General features: G+C 41.9%; 1 protein-coding gene across 3 annotated transcripts in view; it reads right to left on the bottom strand.

Annotated features, from left to right (window-relative positions):
* Positions 1–471: 471 nt before the first annotated feature.
* Positions 472–24,295, bottom strand: part of FNDC3A (fibronectin type III domain containing 3A) — a 185,162-nt gene continuing 161,338 nt past the window's right edge. For all 3 annotated transcript variants that reach the window (XM_018560141.1, XM_018560142.1, XM_018560143.1), the window contains 12 exons: positions 22,964–23,102; positions 20,872–20,940; positions 19,422–19,540; positions 17,573–17,678; positions 15,187–15,359; positions 14,217–14,330; positions 12,291–12,440; positions 11,101–11,384; positions 8,760–8,972; positions 6,190–6,356; positions 5,154–5,281; positions 472–939 (listed from right to left, as the gene is read on the bottom strand). In XM_018560141.1, the coding sequence (XP_018415643.1) occupies positions 625–939; positions 5,154–5,281; positions 6,190–6,356; positions 8,760–8,972; positions 11,101–11,384; positions 12,291–12,440; positions 14,217–14,330; positions 15,187–15,359; positions 17,573–17,678; positions 19,422–19,540; positions 20,872–20,940; positions 22,964–23,102 (1,977 nt within the window). In that variant the 3' untranslated portion in view covers positions 472–624. The remainder of the gene's footprint in view (positions 940–5,153; positions 5,282–6,189; positions 6,357–8,759; positions 8,973–11,100; positions 11,385–12,290; positions 12,441–14,216; positions 14,331–15,186; positions 15,360–17,572; positions 17,679–19,421; positions 19,541–20,871; positions 20,941–22,963; positions 23,103–24,295) is intronic.

Here is a 24,295-nt window from a genome sequence, read left to right as displayed (position 1 = left end):
TCCACATGATTTAAAGCATATTTATCTATAGTTTATCTATTGTTTTTTTGTTTATGGATCTGGCATAATAATCTAGAATTCCAGTTTTATTTACTGCCTGAGTTAAACCTCCAAAAAAAAATCATTGTATTCAGATTAGCAGATACCCTGCTACCTCTTAGAAGTGGCAACGTGCCAGGCGGCAGCAGGGTAGAATTAAGACAAAGAGGAGGTAGAAGTACAATGCCAGTATCACTTTCCTAACACCCCCTTAAACGTTTTCTTTGTTTGCAGCACTTGAGGTGACCTATATATATTATATATATATATAGCTCATCCTTGCACAAAACAAATCTTAACTGGGAAAGTGAAAATCGCTGGACGTGTGTAAACATCACACTGGATGGCGTTTAGTAAGAGCCAAGGTCTGTCTGGCTAGTGCCTTCATGACTTAGGATCATATATGGTGGTAGAAGCACTGTGGCAGACAGAGGAGACAACATGACATGCTACGGTAAGTCTGGACATTGTGCTAGATGCCACCGTGTTTTCATAAAAGAACTCAGAAAAAAACAAAACAAAACTATTTTTCCTTATAAGATGTACAGTAAAAAAATAATGTACGTGATGCAAGGTGGATGAACTTCACTTTATGACAAAGTACTGGATGATGAAGGCAATCAGGATGGAGAAAGTAGCAAAAAGCACGAGGATGACGGCAGCGCACTGCTCGTCGCTGAGCGTCCTTGTTGTCCTTGTGGGTTCAGCAATGTCTTTGCTGGTGTTGGACTGGGACTCGTTCTTGTGGGAAATGAAGAGGACTGTGGCACTGTAGGGACCAGTTAAGTCCTGTGGTCCGGCAGCATCTTGGCACTGGCGAATGGCACATACACGGAATCGGTATTCACAGTTCAAATGCAGGGTACAGTATCGGTAAGATGTATTGGGTCCCTTGTATGCCTTGGAGAAAAAATAAAATGGACACACGTGAAAGGCAGATACTGAAGACATAATAAAGGCCTCCACACATGGAGCCAGAAAACTACAGGATATCAACAGAAATACAAAATTTGCAATAGATTAGGGGGACCTGATACTTGACAGGTAGAGTGTGATCTGAATGACCAAAATAAAATATTTTTCACTACAGTGGTTCTTTTAGGGTGAACATGGCAAAACTAGGCTGTTTTCCCACATTGCCTTGGGAATTGCAACAGCAAAGTGTCTGTATCTGCCATTCCAAAAGCAATATATTCACTTTGCTTGTCTTGCATAGATGTGAACAGCTTTGATGCCAAACACAACATACATGGTGGTGGGTTGGTGGTGGGTTCACAACAGAAAGGATCACTCCATGTCCATTATTCTTCAGGTCACAGACAGACTATTCCCTAAGAAAGTGAAAATATGCTTTGTTATAGGGAACATTTAGAAATAGTAATTGTGCCTAAGCAGTACCCTAAACAAATTTACTTTTTCTAAAATTCTTCCTGAAAAATAGCGGTGTACATTCTGGTATGTGTTGAGGCACTCATGGGCTTACAGTCTCATAGCTGTATATCTGCAGTGTGAGATCTAAGACACTGCTGCCCCCGACTGCTTGTCTAAGGAGTAATGGACTGAGATTTGGTGATGTCACTCATTGGGCTCTGACATGATGAAGCAAAGCCCCTACCAAGATGGCCATCACCATCACAGAGAAACACAGTGCAGAACACTGCATGATAAGTCCATGATGGGGGAAGATCAGTTCTGGTGACTAGTCCTTTGGCTTCTACCAGTCTTTTTTGTGTCCACAGCTCCTAGAGTTCAGTTGTTACACCACGCTACAAAAGGAACAGAATAAATGTTTTCTGTAATGTACACATTGCCCATGTATAAACGCACTTTGTGCTAGCAGTGGCGTCACAAGGGGGGTGCGGCCTGCACCCGGGTGCCACTTTTGGAGGGTGTGCCACACTGACTGACAGTCATTTTGGTGTCACCCCCCATGAAAAGTTGGGCACTCGGTCACGGACCGAGAGCTCGACAGTGTCAGGAGAGAGGAGGGGACCCGGCTGCATACCTCATCTCGCCGGGTGAACGTCCCCTCCTCTCTCTGCCGGTGTCCATCCCTAAGATGGCCGCCGACAGGCGTCAATAAGACGTAATCGCGCACGTGCTCGGCAACGTCACATGCATGCGCGATGACGTCACGGTCTCCACTCTGGGTGCCACCCAGCCTCGGGAAGCCCCTGTGTGCTAGGCATGGAAGTCAGTCACATCTTTGCAAGTAAACCAAAAGTCCCAGACTATATTCTACTATGGACAATTTCCTGAAGGTGCTTGCAGTAGAAGGCACGGTACAGTTTTCTGTGTGATCTCCTCTTTAATCTTCAGTAATCTTCTATCTTCAGTTCCGTGGGTCATCCTGTTAAGTTAATATATCTCAATGCTGCAAATTACTTTTGTGTACCTTTTCTTCATCTTCATGTCCTCATTAGGTGGGTTAGCTATTTAATTTCTTGCATGTGAAGCTCAAATTAATATGATTAGCTGTGCAGGAAGTCTTATTTCAAAATGTAATATAGCCTTGTTTTCTTTGTTACATTAATAGAGTTAGCAGTGTGATCTTTTGTAAAATGTTAAATCTAATAAAGAAAAATCCATATGTTCCTTCAACAGCTTTCTGTCCTCTATCTGATAATAAAGTCTGAATTATTAGATAAACGAATTAAGATGACCTATACACACACACACAATTTTTCCCTATAATAATTCCCTATAATAAAAGAAAGCAGGTGTATGGCATGTATAGGAGGAGACCACTCAGGAGAGAAACAGAGGCTGCAATTGCTGACCCTATATCCTATGAAAATGCTAGGTGCCTGGTAGTCATTCTGACCTTATGCCTTCAAAACTTTAATGAAATTATAAAAATCAAATATTCAGATAAGGACTTCTAACCTCACTCTGCATATGTGTTCTGGGCCAGTGACTCAAAGTCCTGAAGCAAGTTGTTTGGGGTAACAGCAAAGTATCTAACATTTTCAGGAATTGGTCAGCCACTGTAATTCCTTTAAGTTAACTTTAACTACTGCCATGGCTCTGACCACTAAGTGATATCTGATTAAAGGACACAAAGCATTAGAATGATTTTTGAAAGACGTCTACTCTAAACTCCGATTTCAATTTTTAGTTATTTCTAATGTGACTACTCTATTTTCCTTTCTACACTAATTTCAGAACCCAAATGTCAGTCTATATAAACTAACCCCTTGTATGAGCAGCCAGTTTGTACTTCACATAGACCTGGCCTGACCATGGCCATACACAGAAGTGGGAAAACATAGGGGCAGGGCCGTCTATAATACTGATTGGACCCTGGGCAAACTTTTTCTTGCCCCCCCTGCAAAATTTCTCTCACCTCCCCAAAATCCACCCCCCCCCCCAAAAAAAAAAACCAAGAGCTTCACAGCAATACAATGCATATTAAAAGGTGTTTAAAATAAAAGTGAATATTATAAAAAAAATTATAATTATGTACACACTCAAAAAAATGACATTATTTAATATTACTAAACCAATTTATTTTATTTCCTTCCAGAGCATTTATTTATATTTATTATTCTTAATACACACCTATAATAAACAGAAAAGGGAAATCTATATTAATACTACTAAACCAATGTATTTATTTTATATATTTTTTAAAATTATTAGCCCAGCAGTAAATTAATTTATATATTTATTTACATTAATGAATTAATGTACAATTATTTGCTCTTCCTTTGCCCTGGTGGTGTAGCGGGTAGCCCAGCAGCTGCAGGCATCAGAAAAAAAACCACATCCTCCACAGTCCTATTATATTATTTTTTAAAAAAATATACTATTTATAAATTATTGCCCTTGCCCAAGCTGGTTAATGATTTAATTATTACTGCCTGGCCTGCCAGTGCCACAAAGTGCCCAGCTCTCACCTGACTCAGCCTTGTGCCAGTCTCTGCCTCATTCAGAACTTTCCGGATTTCACGTCTGACACTCATAGACGTGTGTGAGACACCCGGAAGGAGCGGCCATATCGCCACGGGACGTCCACTTGCGAGCTTGCGTGAGACCTATCATGTCACGCTATGCGGGAAGGGGAGGAGCCACACGGAAATGTAGTACAGACTGTACTATGCGATGGCGCCGATCGCATAGAAAAATACATTATGGCAGTGCCCTATCCCATAACGTATTTTACTATGCGATCGGCAAGTTTCTGCGTGCTCAAGGGGCAGCTGCTTTGGGCCCCACAATAATGACTGGGCCCCGGGCAACTGCCCCTTTTGCCCCGCGTTAAAGACGGCCCTGCATAGGGGTGATAAAAACTGGAGGAAGATAGCTTCAGCTTGTGGCTATGTATATGGGGGCTTTCACTGGCTTTAGGGAGCAGCATGGTGGGGCACAGTACCCAAATTCTAATTTTAACTCTAGACTCATTAAGAGGGATTAGCTGAGAAGACTAATGTTCCACTGTTTCATATAATGATGTTTGATGCATCTAGCATTGCAGCTTTACTAGAAGACATATGTTAGTTTTATTACAACTTCCAATGAACACCCAAATATCCCTTGGAAAAAAAAGAAACTACCTTAAATATAGAATATAAGATGGAGCCTTGATAGGGTCACCATGTTCCTTCATTGAAATGTGCATCAGTATAAAAAATATGAAAGTCCAAGTCTGGAGCATGCAGAATGTAATCACATTTGATTGGAGCCCGCCAGCTACTCCCTTAAAAACTAAAGACTTCTTACAGATTTGTCTTCACATGGAACCCATTGTTTTTAAAGCTATACAAGTTTACAGTCTCCCAAGCATACCTTTGAGGTAAAAAAAAAAGCTACTTGGAAACTATAACGTTCTTAAAAAAGTAATACCTTGTATATTTTAGGAGAGAAGTCTGTAATTGAACTTTTTGGTAATCTGTTTTTCAGCAGTCCTCCATAACAGCACCCACAAGAGAGGTCCTACCTACCTACTGGGGCTACAGATTAAAGGCTTTGCAGTCTCATTGCTTTTGTGTTCAAACTGGTAGGGAAGATCATCACTTGCTCAGGCTGTTGCTGTCAGGAAGGATGAACTGCCAAAACGTTTAACTGTACCATGGCGTGTGCATAACTATGTAACCAGAAAATGTGATTCCCACCTGTTTGAAGTCAGAGTCCTTTCCGGTCATCATTTGCAGAATGTAGATCACAGGATCACCCTTCATTGGAGGCAAAGACTCCCATGTGACTTCACAGGTATGCTCATTTATTCGCTCTATCCGTGGTGCTTGTAGAAATTAAAGAAGAATTACAATCCGTTTTAATTTTAAACATTTAAGGGAAACCTGAATATTCTATACTTTCATATCACTATATCTTGTAATCTGCACCCTCTGCTGGATGAACAATGTGTGAATGATAACACGAAGCTAGACTGTAGTTGCATTTGCTGCTGTGACTTAGAAAATTCAAGGATTTCTTTGTTTTAAAGAGGAACTTTAATCTACTTATATTTTGTTTTACCCGGCTCCTCCTTTTTTCCCCCATAAACATGGTAATGACATTTTTAAATAAAATCTTGGTGTTTTCAATAAATACCTTACTTTAGACCCAGTAATCCCATCAGTGGGTCTCTCTCTGCTTATATATGCAATGAAAGCAGATCATGGATTGGTTGGAGAGGCCAGCAGGGTGCACCCTGCCTCAGTACCCATCAGCCCTAATAAAAGCAGTGGGCTGGCTCTTGGGAGGATTTCAACAAATTTTAAAATGCCTTGATGGGTGGATGCCAGTCTGGAGGAGTGCGTTTCTAGGCGGACTACATTTGCCTTGCAGACCACCCTAGTAACATCCACATTTGATGCTGAGCCTTTTTTTTTTCTACTGAAATCCAATGAATGAAAGAGGTGGTCCAGGGACTGTTAGACTGGGAAGGAAAGTGCTAGATGATGCTGGACCTTCTACAGCCAAAAATGAGGTGAAGGCTCTATCTGACTTGCTGCAGATTATAATGCATACTGTAAGAAACTCACAGTGTGCAGTGAAATTAGAGTAAGCTATTTCAGTCCAGGAGAGGAGCTGGTACAACGGCGCAAGACTGAAGAAAGAGCTGGAGTTCAGAAGTGCATTTTCAGTGAAGTTGCTATTTAAAGCTAACATTTGCCACTAGTATGCTTTGTACATTAGCACACTTACCTTTCAAGGCAGGGGGAATAGATTTTGGAGTTGTGAAAACATATTCAGGAGAAAAGGGTCCTTCACCAGCCTCATTGCATGCCTGAATACGAAACATATAGGATGTGGACTCATTTAGTCTTTGTACTTTGTACGTATGACATGGACCTCTGTATAAGGATATAAACCTGCAACAGAGATTAAAACACATTTTTGTATTGGTTTATCAATATGAAGTCACATATACATACATAAACTTTCTTAAATTGTCCTCCGGTAACCATAAAAGTGCATCAGTGGCGGTATGCAGACATTTAAAAGGTAGGTACATGTGTACTCGCATGTCTTATATTTTGCAGCCACAAAGCTCAAAAGATCTGACATGCAAATAAAGACTAAGGAAATGAAGTCTAGGCACAAACCCTTTTTGTCTCCTGCTCCCTATTTGTATATAGGTAAGATAAGTGCCTTTATGGGCCAATAAGTAAGAGTGGGAAGTAGGAAGTGGGACCAAGCCCAAATTTATTTCCTAAAGTTGCTATCTACATATGTCACCTAGGCTTTGGGGCTACTGGAGCATTCTACAAGTATGTAAGCAGGTACCTCTAGGAGCCTGCTTTTCATCGATGCACTTTTAGTATTTTCAAGTGATCGATGTTAAGACGCTGTCCTCCCCAAAATTGTTTAAAGCAAAATGTTGTTCCTAAATAAGTTTCATGAGGGCCCTGTAATAAGTCTTAAAGTGACCCTGTTCCAAAAACTCTGCCTGTGCTGCCAAACCTTGCTCTGTTGATGAGAACTCCCTGGTTGAAGTTTTCTTATGAAACAGACACTCCCCCAAAGTGTTATTCTCTACTGATGTGAATGTGCACTCTGCAAAGTGCTGTGTAAATTGTCGGCGCTATCTAAATACCAGTCATAAAAAATATTCTAGTCCGTGGCAGTGCTCAGTGCTGTAGTGATTTGGAGGTTAGAGGGAGGAACCACTGAGCACTGCACAGGAACAGAACGACCCTTCTCCCCAGTTTCAGAAAAAGACTTCAGCCAAGAATTTCTCATCCATGAGTGGTGTTCAGCAGCAACATTATTTTTCTCTCTAACAGGTAACAGGGTTTTTGCTGTTTAGTTTTCACAACAGGGTCTCCCAGAGTTAAACCGGTTACAAGAAAATAAAAAACAGGGTCGGCCAGTGCTGTATTGCATTTCTTTTTTGGGAATGTATAGATTTTTTTGTGTTTTCGGTAGTTTTAAAATGCCTTTGTCTAATGTATAAGGTATGTACAGCAACTCTTTTCTTATAAGAAAAGGAAAATATTTTAGTACAGTTCAAATTTCAGAGTGATCGCAGAAGTGGTCCCCTGAATTAGAAAAAAAAATGTTAAACCCCCCCCCCAGAAAATTACGAAATGACTAAGTATCAATCTATGTTATTATTACATAGTATTTATATAGCGCCAACAGTTTCCGCAGTGCTTTACAATGTAAGGAAGACATTACAATACAATTCAAGACAAGATGGTAAGGAGGGCCCTGCCCCTGAGGGCTTACAATCTAAAAATGTTTGCCCCAAAAATGTTTAAATTCACTTACTGTTGACTAACGCACTACCTCTGCTGGAAGTCTGTTCCAAGCATCGACTACTACTGTAAAAAATACTTCCTATGGGCTTGTTCAGACGACGTCCGGATTCTGTCCGGACCAGATCCGTGCGCTCATGCACCCAAAATGCATCCCAATGTATCCCTATGTGTTTTATGGGCTACAGTTCTCAGTTCTGCAGTCCGTTCCGGTCCGGACAGAAAAAATACTACATGTCACACACGCATCAAAAACGCAAATGCACTGCACTGCAGCTAACAGCATATACAGATCTGGTCGAGATCTGGACCAGAAAATCGTGTGAACAAGCCCTAAGACTAGTTTTGAATTTTCCTCCTGCTACTGTGAGGTTGCCATGTTCTGTATTGTAGCTTCATGTTGAAAATAAAGCCCTCCTGAACCATTTCCAAGTACATAAATACATAGTTGGCCCAAGCAAATAACCTTTTAAATTTACTGGAGTGGTCCTGGTTGTGTACAAAATCTGGGGGGTTGGAAATCGGAAAATTAACCAGAACCAAAGAAAAAAAATGTAATATATAGAACTGAAAGAGGAATCCTTATAATGCAAACCAGCTGCTGCAATCTATAAGTGAGACATTAAATCAGGCAGAACAGGCCTCTGGGGCATTAAGAGTTCATCTGACATTTTAAATAACTCAGTAGCATGACATTCAACTCTTGCTAACAACTTCCCTTATATGCATCACATTAAAATGTAATGTATTGCTATACATATAACCATGGAGGAACAATATAAACAGCTGTGTGTATGGAACACTTTCCCATATACTTTTAGACCACAGACATATTTTTGGTACACTAGTGTCTCCACTTCCTCCACATCTCCAGGTAAAATGACTGAACATGAGGCAAATGGTGGGTGTGAACAAAATATCAGATCACATAATGCAAAATGCAAATAAAACTATATCTCCCAAGAGCTTTGGTTGGTTAACATATTTATTACAAAATTGCCAGTATGGTGGTACCTCTCAGTCTTGTCTTCCATCTGGAGGTGGTACTGAATGGAGTCTGTTGGTAGAGATCTGGATGTCCCATCTCCCCATTTCAGTTTAAGGTTCTGGTGACTGTAAACAGCACATTCCAGGCGGGGTGGCTCTGGCGGAAGGGGTTTGGTTTTCAATTTAACAGAGTGGCTGAAAGGACCAGCTCCCAGACTGTTTAGGGCCTGAACCCGTATTCTGGAAAGAAAAGAGATAAGAAAACATGAGTACAGAAGATTTGCACACTTGAAAGAAGTGGAATAAATATGCTGGGCCGGCAAGGTTTATCCTATTGGTGTTGCTGACCAATTAAGATGTGATCTGGCTACTGGACAGGCAGCTTCCACATTCCAGAGGATCTCGGCTGTCTCTTTGATTTGTACTTTCATATAGCAGAATGTTGAAATTAAGTGCCACCGTCTGTTTAATAGTCTAAATACATCTTTATTTAAAGTAGGATTGAAGAGACAGTATGGAAGTAGCTGATGCGTTTTGAGGGCTCATACAAGACCCCCTTTATCAGGGCTTACTAAGGGGTATCAATACTGTGATGGCTTAAAACTGAATACCGGTCTTCTCCAGTGTGTGAGAATGCATAGAGCTCATCAGCAGCCAGTTAGGCAACCTTCAATTCACAATCCTGCAATCTGACACTACAGAAGAAAAGTGGACAGCGACGAGACAGTGATACCTTGGCTTTTGCTAGCCAGAAAAGGCAATCTTGATGTGCTAAGGAATGAATAAAGTTGGGTATACATGGTTAGAATTACATTCAAAAGTGTAGTTTTCAGAACAATTATTCAATTTTCTAATAATTCATGGGGTCAAATCGACAATTGTTTTCGGCCGTAGTGATGAAAAACATCGAAGGAGCAGGATGGAAAATGAAATTCTAACAGTGAAAGTGGTTTGAGAAACTCCATTCATTCCAAAAAATCAAATGTTAAAACTAAACGAAATTTCGAACGATATTCCTCAATTCTCTGATTACATTATCTGATGTTCTGATGCGATTCTTTGTATGAACGTTTGCCCCGAATTCTAACCGTGTAAACATGTAGACAGCAAAAAGAAGAGAGTGCCTGGACAGCTGAATCCTTCATCTACAGCAGTAATTTTATGTCCTTTGTCTACATAAAAGGAATAATTTAACAGATGCTTTACAGACATTGCTAAGATTTGAGGGTAGAGAGCACCACGTTTTGTTCAATACATTTACAAGAAGAGTCTCTACTTAAAATCTGCCTACTTATTAACATATATGGTCTACAATATACACATTGCACTGTGGGAGATGCTATCCCATAACCATAGCTTGATGAAAACACATCCAACACCCCAAATTCTGCAGGAAGCCACACCCCCTAATGTTGACATTTCAGCCTTATTAACCACTTGCTGACCGGGGTGTTAAACCCCCTTAAAGTCCAGGCCATTTTTCAGTATTCAGCGCTGAGGTACTTTGACGTTTATTCCGTCATGCAACGCTGTACTGAAATTAATTTTATACCATTTTTGGGGACACATAGAGCTTTCCTTTGGTGGTATTTAATCACCACTGGGGTTTTTATTTTTTACTATAAAATGAAAAAAGTACCGAACATTTTGAAAAAAAATCAACCTTTTCCATATGTTAGGTTATAAAACATTTATTATTACCAAAACGTTTGGTAAAATATAAAAGACGGGGTCACATCGGGTAAGTAGGCACCAAACATGTCAAGCTTTAAAATTGCGTGCGCTCGCAAAATCACAAAAAACTACCCAAATTGGCTATAGGCGATGCTCTACAAGCTTTCACCGCTCATCAGTTTAGTGTTAACAGTGATTGGTGGCCCTAAAATTATTGCTTGTGCTCTGATGTTCGCGGTGATATGTAACATGTGCGGCGCAATCGTAATTTTCACACGTAGGCACACCCTACGCATGTTTGTGTGTGTATGTGGGAGTGGGAAGCTGCTACATTTTTTTGTGTGTTTTAAAAAAAAAAAATGTATATGCGATTTAATTTTTTTTAATGCTACTTTAATTTTATAAACTTTTTTTTTTTTTACACTTCACTTTATTGCTATCACATAGGGGGCTAACGGGCACACCCGCATGCAAAATACAAGTGATTGGGCGGCTCTATAGCTGCTGGACCGCTTGTATTTAAAACAGGCATTGCCTGAAGTCCTACAAACCCAACTGAAGTCACAGAAGTAAGCAGTTAGACATTTTACCAACAAACCTCCATCTTCATAGTCCGACCTCCACTGAGACGGAGGTCATACCTATAGTAAAACACGCATTGTTGTGGATTAGACAGCTTTACGTGGTAGTTTACCTGTACATGGTATCTGGCTGTAAGTTTTCTAGAATGTAGCTAGCTGTCTTCCCAACTGATATAGTCTGCTTGTCTCCGCAGTCTATACTGTAGCCAGTAATCTCAGAACCGTGGTCACATGGTCTCTCCCACTGTATAGCAAGGCAGGTGGAAGGAGAGTAATGGGGACTGTCTATTTCGTCTTCCTTCATTCCCCAGAGATTGGTCACAGCAGCTGGTACAGAGGCGGGAGTCATGCAGGCCACAACATCACTAAAAATGCCTGCACCAGCAATGTTTACAGCCTGCAATTGGGAAGAGAGAAAAATTCACCAATGATTACAGGAAATACATGTATGTATAATCATGCGCCAATCAAAACACCTAGAAAGGTAAAAAATATTTTTTAGAATGTATTTTTAGGTATGCTGTGTGAGTGGGAACACAAACATATAGGGGGGTTTTCTAAAATTTTACTGCAACACTGCAAGTAGCTTATTTGCATTACAAACGTATCTAGGAGAGCAGGAAGAATGCAGTTAGCCATGGATCACTTCCCCTTGCATTTCTGAGCAACTACTAAACTGAACAGATAGTTAAAGTAGAACTATGACCTCCCATTAAAAAAATGTGTGGCAGCACTTAATTCTGAATGTATCTGCCTTTACCGATTTCCCGTTAATCCTGCCAGTGAGTTGCAGGTAACTTCCAGCAATAATGTGGCAATGATGCTGCACGGCTCCTGAATTCAGAGCGTAGTTGCCGCTCTCATGTAGGCTGTGCCTGCTTACACTACAATGGGATGAAAACAAGTTGAAGAGTGTGGCTAAAAACATTGACAAGCTCTAGGCATGTGAATCAGCAGTGACAATAGCACCTGACCACTGCTTTCTGGACTAACAGCACTGCCTCTGTTGCTGAAACCCTCCCACTGTGAGCTGGTGTCTGGAAAAGGGAGTGAATGAGACACACATTAGGGAGGCTTTCGTTCAGAAAGGGAAGACATACGTTTTTGTTTAACTTTATGAGGCTTGTGGATCATAGTAAAGTCACTGACAGGCCTACTTTGAAGACCACCTTAATGCTATGCCTGTGGACAAGACTTCAAGCACAAGCAGACACATGAGTGGATGATTGGCATCATCTCTGCTTTGCTGCTACTTACACAAAATTTTGAAAAAAGCATCTATAAGAAATAAATGTGAACTTGCCTGAACCCTGCAGTAGTAGACGATTGCTGGTGAAAGGCCTTTCACTTCATAAGAGAAGCCAGGTCCACAGTAGCAAATCTGCATACAACCTTCCATTCCTCCCCACTCCACCCGGTACTCTGTAATTTCCGCACCATTATTGTTTGGAGCCTGTTTGAAGGAAAGAGCAGCACATATATTATATACATAAAGTCTTATTTTAAGTTAGTAAATATTTTAACTTCTTATCGGAATTTTTACTGTAACATAATAATTTTGGAGAGTTACACATTCAGAATACACATAGTACTAAACCTCAAACCTAAGTTCACTACTATGTAGGCCAGCAATACCCCCTCTGCTGCAGCCCAGCTCTGAAGAACTAAATTCTTTCATTAAAGTGACACTAAACTCAGGAGTTAAATCTTAAAAATGTATTCATGTACCTCTACTATTTACAAAAATGTATCTTATTTGTGTATCACTCGGCTGCAGATCCTCAAATCATCTCTGAATTGGTGCTGACACTGTCCTTCCTTCTGGAGGGTGGCTACTTTTGTTCCCCATGGCCCCTGTGTGTGTTGTAAAGTAGTCACCGCTCCAAGCTCACTCCTGTGATGGACTACAATCTTATGTTTAGTTTACTCATTTGTATTGAGATTGTAGTCCATCACAGGAGTGAGCTTGGAGCGGTGACTACTTTACAAACCAGACAGGGACCATGGGGAACAAATTCAGAGATGATTTGAGGATCTACACCTGAGACACATTTGTGTTAATGGATTTTTTTCTTTTAAGCCCGTGGAGCGTGCTCGAAAACGAATCCCCTGTGAACAAAAAAAGTGAATTGTGAAATCACAACACTGAAAAAAGTGCACAAGGGTGCTTGCTCCTTCTCCGAAAGGAAGGGGCCACAATTTCCCGACCCCCCGGGACGCAAGGCTCCTGACAGGGGCTAGGAATACTGTGGTCCACCTACCCGAAGGCCGTCGGACCACGTTCCTTTGGGCACAGGTCCCACAAGTACTAGGTTGGAGGGCTCTCCCGAAGAGAGACCCCCCACAAGTGGGAGGAGACAGGGAACCCTATATGAGGGCACAGAATCTCCTCCCCCACATCAGGAATGGGCCCCGAAGGTACCCGCACCCTCCGCATCTGTGGGTCAATTAAAAAAAAAAGCGTGCCAATCGTGCATCTAGTGCAATAAGTAAATCTAAAGTGCCAGTACACCATGCTGACAGGCCTTAGGGGCCGGAGTGCAAAAATATTGCCCCGGACTAGCCATAAGCCCTGTCCAAAAGGCGTTGTGCAGAAAATGCAAGAAGTGCTGTCACCTTGTGTCAGTGAATCAGTGCTGGGATCCCACACCCAGTGTGATTCTCTGGCACACCTGGAACGCCACCTCCAGGGAGCACAGCACCACAGGCCTCTGCTGCCCCCGAACCCTCCGGCCAGACCAAGCAAGCACCCGTTCTATCAGGAGGCCGTATACCAGGCTGTCCCCCCTCTCACAAGAAGCAGCCCGGCACGAACCTTCACTCCAGCGAGTACTAAGTAACCATCCCCCCGAAAGGACGGTTCTTTTACCCACCGGAAACTGATAAGAACAGATACGAGACTTGATCTTAGCCAAAAGGCCGAGAAGCGATAAAGAGCCAGCTGTCTTCAGCTGGGCTGGTTACCTATAGGCCTTCAACACTCTCAACACCTCCCCCTAGAGGAAGGAGCTCAGCCCGCCTGAAACTGGGCCATACAAATCTGTCATCCTGGCTATACCCAGACATCCCCATCCGCCTGCTGCCACAATATAGATATATATATACTGTATATAGATGTATATAGATATATATATATATAACTTTAAAAAACTAACAAAACATTAAGTAACACCATCCCCCAAAAATCGTTTCCCTTTAATCTCTCAACTGCATAATAATATCAGTTTACCTCCCAGTGTACGAGAGCACATGTTGCAGATTTGCAGGATATCTGAGGAGGTCGGCACTGTTCGGGTGGTCCTGGTGCTGTTGTAATTTCACACTTTTCTGAAAATGGTCCAAACTAAGGAAAATAATAGAAATCTATTTGTATTGCCATTATGTAAACTTACTATAGATATAGAATTACATTCATCCTGTGAAAGGTTGACCCGCAAGTATAATTATCAGCTAGCTTTACAAATGTAAAAACTAGGGATGCACCGATACCGTTTTTTCGCTATTTGAGTAAGAGTACCAATATTTTTTTTTCCGTACTCGCCGATACCGAATACCCGAAGTCCCATTAAGGAAGCCAGGCGGCGTGTAATGACTCGCCACCTGTCTTCCTGATAAGCCGGGCGGCGTGTAAAGACTCACCCACCCGGCTTCCCGATTAGCATGGAAGCCGTCTCCATGCTCCAAACCATGGAGCTTGCTCCCTGATTGGCCGGGAAGCCGGCTCCATCGTCACAAGGCGACGAGGAAGCATGAAGCCGGTTTTCCGGCCAATCAGAAAGCCGGGTGCCTCGTCATTATACAGCGCCTGGCTTCCTGATTGGCCAGCTTCCAGACCAATCAGGAAGCCGAGCAGCAAGTTCTTACACGCTGCCCGGCTTCCCGATTGGCTGGGAAGCAGGTTCCATGCTCCCTCCCAGTGTGCAATGACTCGGTGCCGGCTTCCTGATAGTGGCAGCTCATGTATCGGGCTAGGCATCGGAGCATTTGGGCGATTACGAGTACTCGCCCAAATACTTGGCACTGATACCAATACTAGTATCGGTGCATCCCTAGTAAAAACCAATATCACTTGCAGCCATCTTATGTACAATAAACTGCAATGACAGCTGAGTTTTAAAAGCAGAGCAGTCACATTCACTGTACTGGCAGCAGAAAGTAATAATATAAGTGATATAAAACGAGGGTAAACAATGGATTACCCCAGCTTTGTTAGCTGCACGTAACCGGAAGCTGTATATTTTTCCTGGAAGAAGGCCACACACAGTGTGCTCTAGTTCACTTCCTTGGTACACCTCCCTTTGGTCACCTTCACACGTACACATCTCCAGACTGTAACAGGTGACCGGAGACCCACCGTCTACCACAGGGGGAGCTGTAAGTGAACAAATATATGTAAGTAAACAAAGTAATGCAAACAACAGGCATGTATATATCTGCCATAAGTCTTACAAAACAATTAAGTGATAGAAACAGGTCAAGGTTTTGTCTGAGAAAGAGGTCTTCTGTTGCCTCCTAAAGTGGAAGTACTACTTTGTAAATGTTCTGTTTTGGACCTAATGTGCAAGTATGCACAGTAGATACATTAGGGCACACTTGCCTTACAGGTGTGCCCTTCTCCAGCACTGTCAGATCAATCTTCAGTCCTCAGCTCTGTCCCCTGCCATTTTCAGGTTCTCAGAGGTCCTTTTCAGAGTTGAGGTAACTCCTGCACATGCACACAGGGAGGTGCATCTGGCACCTGGCCCATTCACGGCATCTTAGAAATACCATGAAAGCAGTGTGTGTGCATACTGAACTGCACATGCACCATACAGTGTATACAGAAGATTAAAAAAACAAAAAAACAAACACTGGGGAAGGGAGGAAGACTATTTTATGGTATTAGACTTTGCATGTTTCTTCTGCCAAAAATCCCCAACTCCCAGCAATATTTACATTTCATTGACTTTACTTCCACTTTAAGATATTTATAAACCTGAGATAAAAATGGCCAAATCAGCCAACAATCTCATGTTTATGGGATCAGACAAAGCTGGAGAAGTGTCCTATGGGGAAAAGGCTGACTAGACTGCTTGGCAAATCTCTTTTGGATGCAATTGTTTTCCTAGTCGTAAGCACGTCTGACCACCTTCTAAATTCTATATGGGCACCCTAAAGTGTATGTCTGGACAAAATATATACCAAAAATCAAAATATGCAATACGTGCACATAGCTATCTTAGTATGTCCAAGTATCTATGTGCTATGCTGCTCAGCTCTATCTTAGTATTTCTATGTACTTATGTCCTATTCTTCTCAGCTCCATCTTAGTATGTTTATCTCCTATGCTCCTCAGCTCCATCTTAGTATGTCTAAGTATCTACGTCCTATTCTTCTCAGCTCCATCTTAGTATTTCTACGTATCTATGTCCTATTCTTCTCAGTTCCATCTCAGTATTTCTATATATCTATGTCCTATTCTTCTCAGCTACATCTCAGTATTTCTATATATCTATGTCCTATTCTTCTCAGCTCCATCTCAGTATTTCTACGTATCTATGTCCTATTCTTCTCAGCTCCATCTCAGTATTTCTACGTATCTATGTCCTATTCTTCTCAGCTCCATCTCAGTATTTCTACGTATCTATGTCCTATTCTTCTCAGCTCCATCTCAGTATTTCTACGTATCTATGTCCTATTCTTCTCAGCTCTATCTCAGTATTTCTACATATCTATGGCCTATTCTTCTCAGCTCCATCTCAGTATTTCTACGTATCTATGTCCTATTCTTCTCAGCTCCATCTCAGTATTTCTATATATCTATGTCCTATTCTTCTCAGCTCCATCTCAGTATTTCTACGTATCTATGTCCTATTCTTCTCAGCTCCATCTCAGTATTTCTAAGTACCTATGTCCTATTCTTTCCTATGCTCCTCAGCTCCATCTTAGTATGTCTAAGTATCTACGTCCTATTCTTCTCAGCTCCATCTTAGTATTTCTGCGTATCTATGTCCTATTCTTCTCAGTTCCATCGCAGTATTTCTATATATCTATGTCCTATTCTTCTCAGCTACATCTCAGTATTTCTATATATCTATGTCCTATTCTTCTCAGCTCCATCTCAGTATTTCTACGTATCTATGTCCTATTCTTCTCAGCTCCATCTCAGTATTTCTAAGTACCTATGTCCTATTCTTCTCAGCTCTATCTAAGTATTTCTAAGTATCTAAGCCCTATTCTTCTCAGCTCCATCTCAGTATTTCTACGTATCTATGTCCTATACTTCTCAGCTCCATCTCAGTATTTCTAAGTATCTATGTCCTATGCTGCTCAGCTCCATCTTAGTATTTCTACGTCCTATGCTCCATCTAGTGACTATACTGCAGTATTAAAATCACAATACATCCTACCTGAAAAGTAAATATCACAACTGTTCATTGTTGCCATTATTCACACAAAACAAATGTTCACAGATATGCGCAGGGTGAATGGCCCTGCAAATTGTTTATAAATAGAACCCAAAGTCTCCAGAACAAGGACGGAATTTATGACACCATTGGTGTTAATATTGCATAGAGAAGTGGAAAAACATTTTCCAAACATTACCCCATCGCAATTGCACTTCTCTTGCCCGAGGTCTGCCTTGGAGCCTGGGTGGTTGGCAAGGACCAGGGAACACAGCTGGGGTCTGCACCATTAAACTCTCTGAAGACTGGAAAAAAAAAAGACAAATATTGACTACACAGATACACTGCTTGTCCTAACAATTGCTGAAAACAAAAGAAATATTGGTTGATAAAAGAGAATATCTGACATGTCACAAATATTCATAGCTGTAGACCATATATTATTTTCATATACTATATTCTGTTAATTTGGGTGATGAAGAAACCAATACTTTGTAATGCAATATCCTTAACTGACATTTAGGTGCAAAGTTGTCAGGCCTTAAGTGAAATCTCAGCATATATAATTTTGTTATTATAATAACACAGCCAGCAATACCACATTGTAATCTGTATATAGATAACTGAATGATGGAGATGCAAGATTAACTATGCACCAAGAGCCATTCTACATCACCTGCAGTCTGGCTGCTCTAGATGTCCTGTCCCCCCATGTCACCATGCCTGTTAACAAATTCATGAAATGGATTGTGTATGTGAGTTCTAGCACCAGTAATTAGCAGATGCATGTGTCTTTGCTAGCAAGAAGCTGTAAAAGCTCTTATAGTGAAATGTACATCACTGATAGAAGGACTGCAACAACAAAAAAAAGAGCCATAAATAGTGTGAGGGGAATTTATCAAAACTAGAGCAAAATCTGGAACAGTTGTGGATAGTAACCAATCAGCTTTTATCTTTAGTTTTCAAAGCTTAACTGAACAAACAGAAGAGAGAAGCTGAATGAATTTGGCAACTGCTCCAGATTTTGTCTTCTTCAGTTTTGATGAATTCCCCCCTATGAGTATTAACTAAATCCAGCAGTATTTGCCACCTTATCTTTTCCAAATTAAGTTTAAGAGGGATATTAATACCCTTTAAAAAGGTCATGTAGAAAATATTTTCACACCAAGCAGAAACAGACTAATAAATTAAAAATATTGAACAGACACCCCACTACTCAATGTCCACATTCGCATGTATGTGCAGGATGTGACCAAATACATGTATCGGCAAATCTTTTAAAGTGAACCTGTGCTCAGACTATGTACTAAAGTATTTCAATATTCTGAACAAGCCATAAAGCAGGACTTCAATGCAAACCCTCTTACACCGCTGAAAGTATATAGTCATTGTGGAGAAATTAAAACACAGACACTTAAATCTCAGCTTCTTCCTATGACAGCAGATCTTGATAGACTGCCACCCTCAAAAGTGAACACACAGTAGGTGTTTTTTTAAGCAGTTAGAAACCAACTGTAATGGATTTTAGAGAGTTATGCGATTTTTGAAAATGAATTACTTGACACTACAAGCAGCTAGGTGACATAGGTGAGTGAGGGATTGTTTTAAAGCTCTATAACCACTTGCTTAGAATATGTAAAGAGAATAATGTCCATAGACTGAGCACAGGCAGGTGCACTTTAAAGAGAGCAGCATCTTAGACAGGCTAGTGGCACAGTCCCATCATTCTACAGCTGACTCAATAATTCAATAATCCACTACAGTCACAATGCTCCATAGCATGGAGTGATCAAAAGTTAACATTAATAGGATGGCTGAATACTTCACTTGAACAAGTACCATATAAAAATGCCTACTCATTTTCTATTATATGTTAACTGAAAGAAACCTTATGGGCTGAAACAAGTCCAGCTCAGCCATTAGCTTGTTACTTCTTGGTGAAATATAGCAAAGGTGTGCCCTGAAGACACCCTGACTGTTATCAGATCTAGACATTTATGAACTCAGCCAATCTTATGCCTGCGTTTAATGAATTTAAGAATCATTACCTGACTCTGTCCACCTTCATTGATGCAGTAAACATGAAGCCAATATGAACAGCCTGGGCTCAAGTGGTCACACAGATGCTCCTTCGCTGTCCCGCTGTAAACAATGTCCCACTTGCTTCCTGAAAGATTAGATCGGGGCCGGTTAATGATTGTTATATTTCTGTCTTCAGTTCCTAGAATCACTTATGGTTCTCTGTGATAGATTTAAAGCAAGACATCAAAGCTTCCTGGAATCAATTTAATTAACTAACCAGCAGAAATTCATTGATCAGAGCTGACGGAGTAACTGAAATAAAAACCTTACAAAAAGGTGTACTCTACACAAAGAAGAAAGAAGCCCATGTGGCTTATTAACACAGCTGATAACACACTGAATAGCACTGGATGGTCTGTTAGCATTTTACAATAAGTGGTACTACAATGGTATCTCAGATCACTATGCTGAAAGAGCCAGTACAGAAAGCTGTTATCTGTACATATAAGTGACAAGCAATGTGTGGTATCAAACCCATACCCATTGATAAAAAGAGGAGGTGCCATGACAATAATGCTGTTTATTGAGAATAAGTGTGAGTGTGTGAGTGTGTGTGTTTTAAATTATGTTCAGGATTATGAGTATTTCATATTTACATTTCCAGCAAACAGAAGGAGCTGCAGGCTTCTATTTTATGCTTACAACATTGTTAACTGAAAAGCCGATTTACAGATCTCAGTAGCTCAAACTACACACCCAATTGAATAAGTCAGCACAGTGATCCAATCCACCAACCCTCCCCCCTCTGCCTACCTGACTGATTTATATGGGGCTATATGGAGTTTTAGTTAGAAAGAGTCTGAAAGATAACAGTTTCTGGTGTGCTACTGCTTTCGAAAACCCAGAAAGTTAACTTGTGAACATATTAGAAAAGTAACTGAAGGATAAGTGGAATTTGTATCAATCTTTGTGGCCCCTTTAAGATTACCTAACCCTCCCCCTGCACAGATGCATACTTACCGAGTTCTGACGGACCCGGCCTCTGCTGTCTGTTTAGATTCTGCAGCAGACTTCTGCTTTTCCCGGCTGAGCCTGTGCAGCACATCCCCTCGGACTTCTGTGGGCTCTTCTAACTCTGTCTCTTGGCTGAGAGAGGAGCTCCATAGAAGTCAATGGGGATGTACTGTGCAGGATGTCAACAGACAATGGAGGTAGGGACGGTTGGAACTTGCTTAGTATGCATCTGTGCAGGGGGAATGTGGGATAATGTTAATGTGGGATAATGTTAAAAGGGAAATAAGAATAAATGCACTTTGTTTCGAAAAATGAAGCAAGACAGGATGGTGGCATGTGCTACTACATGACGACACCAGCAAAACGCTGCACCATCACTGCAGTTGTTACCCAACTCCCTGCAGCACATTTTTTTTTAGTTTAATGTGGGATACTGCTATAAAGAACTGTCGAAGTAATTACCATTGCGATCTTCAGACATTTCCACAACGTACTTAGTAATTGGTGCTCCTCCATCATCTTTCGGTGGATCTAATCAGATTAAATATAAAGTAAGCTTGCTGCGAATGATAAATACGGTCTTTACAGGTAATGAGGTTTAAGTAGTCAGCTATAAATTGATAAGCAACAACATGATTAGATAAGGAACACGACAAGAGATCTTATCTACTATATACACCACTGAGAAATCCTCACATAGTAAACACAGAAGGGTCGGTAATGTGAATTCTGTGCATCACCCTGCTCCTCCTTCTGCAGTGACTATGCAAGAGGAAAAGAGGTGACAAAGAAGAAAAGGCAAAAACTAAATCTTGAATATTTTTTTTGCTATGCCATACACTTAAAAGGAGGACTATGAGGTGAGTGCTTTTCACTCACCTCATAGTTCTAGCCGACCTGTGACAATGAGACTGTCACAGGTCGGCTCATTAGATCGGGAAGTAAGCGAACACATACCGGCGTTCGCTCACTTCTCGATCCTGTCACAGCTCTCTGCCGTGACAGGGGAGGGGCTGGATTCCCCCCTCCGATCCTCCAGCGCTGACTGGCGGAACGGACGGGGGAGGGTACAGCTGGCTCTGCCTCTAGATAGGCAGAGCCAGCTGTCACTCACGCAGCTGGGCGGATCCAGACATAATTGTCGGGATCCGCTTCAGCGTCTCAGTATACCGCGAGCTGCCCCTCGCGGTATACTGCGGCGTCTCAGTATACCGCGAGCTGTAGCTCGCGGTATACGGAGCTTAGGGTGACAGGAGGACGCTAGTTTGTGTCCTCCCGTTGCCCTAAGGAGAACTATGGGGGAAAGCCCTAAACCCACAGTTCTCCTTTAAGGCAATGGTTGGATCTTAACCAACGTTAACTAACGTGTGCACATTTGCACTCACTGACCCCGCAACAATGTGTATTCTTGTAGCTGATGACACTGCGCTGATGTGCACTTCTGTGCTCGCTAACACCACACGGAATTGCAAGTTTGAGCTTGCTCATACCTCTCTCTGCCGTCTCCCCTCTCTCTCCATCTGCCGTCTACCCCCTCCGTCCATCTGCCGTCTACCCCCTCCGTCCATCTGCAGTCTACCCCCTCCGTCCATCTTCCATCTGCCGTCTCCCCTCTCTCTCCATCTGCCGTCTCCCCTCTCTCTCCATCTGCCGTCTCCCCTCTCTCTCCATCTGCCGTCTCCCCTCTCTCTCCATCTGCCGTCTCCCCTCTCTCTCCATCTGCCGTCTCCCCTCTCTCCTGTCTGTCTTTTCTTACCTCCACTGCAGCAGCTTCCCAGGTCCCCTCTCGTGCGCCTGCCCTTGCGCGGTGCTCGTGTGGCTGAAGTTGCACACGGGGAGAGGTGTCCTGCCCCTTCCCGTCTACGGCGTCTGACCGATTCAGCGCACGAGCACCGCGGGATGACATGACACAGGTCAGTGAGCCGATTGCGATCTACCAGTGTTCGCTTTGCGATCGACTGGTAGATTGCGATCAACCTAACGGGCACCCCTGCCTTAGAGTGTGACAGATGGTATTCAAGATTTATATCTGCCTGTGTGTGTAAATTCGGTGATTCTGCCTCCAGTGGTGGCCAGCATTATTGCAGGCAGTGATAACAGCTTCCCCCATGTTTATTATGGTTTATAGTGTCTAGACCATTAGACCTAGAGCTTTTTCTTACCATCATCAGCACAGGCATAGTGCAACACAGGTGTTGTGTATGAGACAAAATTGTTTATCACTGTGTGACAATTTCACATTTCATACTATTTTTTTCACATTTTAGGAATATAATTTTTGAGTTTGAAGCCCAGTGCTATTTTCTTTTTTCCAGTGATAACAGCTTGACAGCCCTATTTAACCTCCCAGAGGAAGCCATCTCCTCATCACTCATCCACCAAACAAGGATATTCCTCCAGTTAGCAAGTTGCTGTGGGAATGATTCATTGACAGAACAAAAAAGTTTGAAGTATACACTAAAATGCTTCATTTAAGTCCAGCCACACATTTGTGCATGTGGGCGTTTATGTTTCCAAACTTGATTATAAACAATACAATACCCGCAAAACTTACCCCAAACAATGCGGAAACTCTGTGCATGAACCTTTCCTTTGACTGAAGGTTTTGGCGGTGGTCCTGGCTTGTCTGGACATGTTACAAATTCCACAACTTCACTTGGACCACTTTTTCCTTCTGCATTGTATGCAATCACCTTAAATAACACATCCTCACAGTCAAACACTAACATAAACATGGATTAACAAACATGGCATGCCACCCTTCCCCCTACAGCAATACTGTTTCTGGTTAGTCATTTATTTATTTATTTTTTTAGATGTCAAAACGTCAGACCAAAAAGAGTGACAACTAAGAGGAAAGAGGGACAAAGGGTTGTGATTCCAGAAGGTGGTACAACAAGCAAGGACATTTCCCCATTTCCTGTCCTTTGACAGATCTCAGACAGAAAAAGCAAGGGGAAATCTCCCCAAAGGGTTACAAGCGGCACAAATACAAATGTTTTAATAGACTGATGAAAGTTTAGAACCTCTGTATAAGACTTTGTTGCCTGTGGCTCCATGAAGAAGCATTCCCCTCATTACTGTCCAAGTAATGGGTGTTAAAACAGAAATATAAATCTACTCAAGGGGAACACAAGTAGCACTGAACATTGGTAACCATTCCGTACACTTTGCAAAAAAAAGAAAGTTAGTTTAAACTTTAGGCCAGGATTAGCCAAACCTCAGCCCCCAATCTGTGGTGAAACTACAAAGTCCATCATACATATGCCTCTGGAAGGCATGCCTGTGGCTGTCAAAGGATTGCAATGCTTTTTTGGAGTTGTAGTTGCACAACAGCTGGAGGATCAAAGTTTGGCCACCCCTGCTTTAAGCTAAAAAGTTGTGTGCAGATCAACTTTAATAGGCAAAAGACAACCCCAAAGGCATAACATTAAAAAACATGCTGGGGGCAGCACAGTGGCTTGGTGGTTAGCACTTTTATGGTGCACTGGGGGTCTCTGGCTCGAATCCCGGTAAGGACACTATTGCATTGAGTTTGGATGTTCTCCCTGTGCTTGTATGGGTCTCCTCTGGGTGCTCCGGTTTCCTCAAACACTCCAAAGGCATGCTGGCAGGTTAATTGGCTCCTGTCTAAATTGGCCCTAGTATGTGTGTGTGTGCGCGTGTATGCATGCACGTGAGATCTTAGACTGTAAGCTCTTTGAGGGCAGGGACTGATGTACAGTATGTAAAGTGTTGCGTAAAGTGTCAGCGCTATATAAATACCTTCATATAATACCATAAATAAAGCCACTGCCTCTGGGTCTTATCTTCATTTCTTCTGTTGGCCATATATTTTGTGCATACAGCCTAACCACATTATCAGACTAAAGAAGAAGTGACACGC

This window comes from Nanorana parkeri, unplaced genomic scaffold, assembly GCF_000935625.1.
Source record: "Nanorana parkeri isolate BGI_ZX_2015 unplaced genomic scaffold, ASM93562v1 scaffold434, whole genome shotgun sequence".
NCBI classification, from domain to species: Eukaryota; Metazoa; Chordata; class Amphibia; order Anura; family Dicroglossidae; genus Nanorana; species Nanorana parkeri.
The sequence above is the reverse complement of the archived record's forward strand: the minus strand, read 5'-3'. Positions and strand labels throughout refer to the sequence as shown.